The sequence below is a fragment of the Nicotiana sylvestris genome, chromosome 4 (genome assembly GCF_000393655.2).
Source record: "Nicotiana sylvestris chromosome 4, ASM39365v2, whole genome shotgun sequence".
Lineage (NCBI taxonomy): Eukaryota > Viridiplantae > Streptophyta > Magnoliopsida > Solanales > Solanaceae > Nicotiana > Nicotiana sylvestris.
Genome location: NC_091060.1, coordinates 129759824 through 129763184, shown reverse-complemented (window position 1 = coordinate 129763184; position 3361 = coordinate 129759824). Strand labels below are relative to the sequence as shown.

Sequence of the window (3361 nt, the reverse complement as noted above, 5' to 3'; positions counted from 1 at the left end):
AGTAATTAACCTCACAACCACTCGGGCATATCAGTGAAAATTAGGGAACTCAGCCCAGACAGTTTTCATATATTTGAAAGTAGAGTAATGAAACTGAATAAATAAGAAACAGGTAATATCATGACTGAGTATATGCTTTCAAATAAAAATGGTGTGAGGAAAGTAGTAAAGTACCCCTAAGGGTCGAAACAGTTTGGCACAAGGCCCCAAACATGGCATTCAGCCCCAAACTAACGATTTATTTCCAAAACACATGGATATCATATAAAGTTTATCAAAATATGCAACTCTACAATTGCCACGGGACGTACCAAGTCACAATCCCTTCGGGCGCACGCCCACATGCCCGTCACCTAGCATGTCTGTCACCTCATTTATCAAAACAATACGAAATTCTGGGGTTTCATACCCTCAGGTCTAGATTTACAGTCATTACTTACCTTAAACCGGATGAATTCCTACTCCGCGATGCTCTTGCCTCTCAACTCGGTGTCAACTCACCTCGAATCTATCCAAAATCAAAATCATAACACCAATTTATGCTAAGGGAACAAAGCCCACGCGAAAATAATCAAATTACATCAAAAATCCCGAAATTGGTCAAATCCGACCCCCGAAACCACATCTCAAAATCCAATAAAAATTACATCAATAGAATCTTTATCCTCCCACGAGTCCATACATACTAAGAACATCAAAACCGGACCTCAAATGGTCCCTCAAATCCCCAATTTACACTCTCCAATTCCAAGCCCTAATTATCCAATTTTAGGCTTTAAATCCCACTACTTTCATGTCTAATTGGTTAGAAATCACCATAGAATCGAGTATTGAGTTCAAAAATCTTACCTCCAAATGTTTCCCTTCGAATCCCTCTTCAATCCCTCTAAAAATTGCGAAGATGGGTTTTTATACATTTTGCTCAGGTATTTTTTTCTTTGCGTACGCGGTAGCTCCCTCGCGTTTGCAAAGCACAAGCTGCCTCAGACCAATATTCCCTTCTTCGCGAACGCAAGGGCCCACCCGCGAACGTGAAGACCAAACAACTGACCCTACGCGAACGCGGAACGCTCCTCGCGAACGCGTAGCTTTAACTCATGAACCTTCGCGAATGCGGGACCTACATTGCGAACGCGAAGAACAAACCAGCTGCCTCTCTCAATTACCCTTCATGAATGAGAGATCCCTCTTGCGAACGCGAAGAAGGATTCTCTGCAACAAAAACACCAGCAATTCTGCCAACTTTCCAAGTCCTAAAATGATCTGTTAACCACCCGAAACTCACCCGAGGCCCTCAGGACCTCAACCTAACATGCCAACACATCTCATAACATCATTCAAACTTGTTCCAACCTTCGTAATGCTCCAAACAACATTAAAACCTCAAATTACCATCGGATTCAAGCCTAAGGATTCCAAATCTTTCGAATTTCGCAAATGACCAAAAATTCTATCAAACCTCACCCGAATGACCTTAAATTTTGCACACACCTCACAAATGACACAACGGACCTACTCCAATTTCTGAAATTCTATTCCGACCCTGATATCAAAATTTCCACTACCAATCGAAAAACGCTAAAATTCTAATTTTGCCAATTCAAGCCTAAATCTACCACGGACCTCCAAAAAACATTCCGATCATGCTTCTAAGTCCCAAATAACCTAATGAAACTATCCTGACCATTGGAATTCACATCCAAGACCTTTTTCACATAAGTCAATATCCGGTTGACTTTTCCAACTTAAGCTTACTCAAAGAGACTAAGTGTCTCATACCTCTCCAAAACCATTCCGAACCCAAACCAACCAACCCAATAGCACATAATTTAGTTGAACAAGACATAAAGAAGCAGAATAAGGGAAATAGAGCGGTAACTCATGAAACGACTGGTCGGGTCGTTACAGCCTCCTCCTCCATATCCTCAAAGGCTTGCCAAGAAAAATGTCGAGTAAAAAGTTCATTGATATGATGAAGAGATTGTCTATTAATATGCCATTAGTTGAGGCCTTGGAACAAATGATGGGTTATACAAAGTTCATGAAGGACTTGGTAACAAAGAAAAGGTCGATGAATTGTGAGACTATAAAGATGACACATCAAGTGAGTGCAATTGTACACTCAGTGGCTCCTAAATTGGAAGATACAAGCGCTTTCACAATCCCTTTTACAATTGGAAGTGCCGACTTTGCCAAAGCTCTTTGTGATTTTGGGGCGAGTATCAACTTGATGACCTATTCGGTGTTCAAAACTTTAAGAATTGGGAAACTAAGACCTACATCTATGAGGTTACAAATGGTGGATCGTACTATGAAGAGACCATTGGGCATTATTGATGATGTGTTGGTTCGTGTTGATAAGTTCATCCTCCCGGTGGATTTTGTGATTTTTGATTGTAAAGTGGACTATAAGGTACCTATTATTTTGGGTAGACCTTTCCTTGATACGGGGAAGGATCTTCTTAATGTGGAAGTCGGTAAGCTCACCTTCCGGGTGGGTGATGAAAAGGTGGTCTTCCATGTATGCAAATCTATGAGGCAACCGAATAGCAATGAAGTTTGTTCATTCATGGACTTGGTGACTGATGTGATTATTCATGATTCTAGTGCCACAATGAATATTGAGGATACTTTGGAAGCCGTTTTGCTCAACATTGATGATGATGAGGAGAAAGATAGCTATGTGGAATGTGTGAATGCATAGCAAAGAATGGGGTCGTACACTTATGAACCCCGTAAATTATCCTTGGATCATGAAAATCGGAAGACTCCTCCAACAAAGCCCTCAATCGAGGAGCCTCCTACTTTGGAGTTAAATCCATTGCCTCTGCATCTCAGGTATGAATTCCTTGGACCTTGTTCTATTTTACCGGTTATTCTTTCCTCTTGCTTGACTAACCTGCAGATAGACTCCACATTGGTGGTGCTACAAAAGAGAAAGAAAGTTATAGGATGGACATTGACGGATATTCGGGGCATAAGCCCCACCTTTTGCATGCACAAAAATATTTTAGAGGAGGGTGCCAAACCCTCCATTGAACATCAAAGGAGGCTAAATGAAGCAATGCAAGAGGTGGTCAAAAAAGGAGATCATAAAGTGGTTGGATATCGGGGTTGTTTACCCCATTTCCGATAGTTTGTGGACTTCTCCGGTGCAATGTGCCCAAAAGAAAGGGGGCATGAATGTGGTTACCAATGACAAGAACGAGTTGATTCCTACAAGAATGGTGACTGGGTGGAGAGTGTGTATGGACTATCTCAATCTCAACAAAGTCACAAGGAAAGATCATTTCCCACTTCCCTTCCTTGATCAAATGCTTGATAGGTTGGCCGACCGTGCTTTCTATTGTTTCCTTGATGG

The 3361-nt window shown here is 41.5% G+C and overlaps 1 protein-coding gene across 1 annotated transcript; it reads left to right on the top strand.

Moving 5' to 3' along the window:
- The first annotated feature begins 1945 nt into the window (after window positions 1–1945).
- Window positions 1946–2704, top strand: LOC138890167 (uncharacterized). The gene has a single exon (XM_070173531.1). The coding sequence runs from the start codon at window positions 1946–1948 to the stop codon at window positions 2702–2704; it is 759 nt and encodes a 252-aa protein (XP_070029632.1).
- The last annotated feature ends 657 nt before the right edge of the window (window positions 2705–3361 follow it).

Bases quoted from the DNA above. Each gene is read 5' to 3' on its own strand.
- LOC138890167 (XM_070173531.1), top strand. From the start codon at position 1,946: ATGTCGAGTAAAAAGTTCATTGATATGATGAAGAGATTGTCTATTAAT.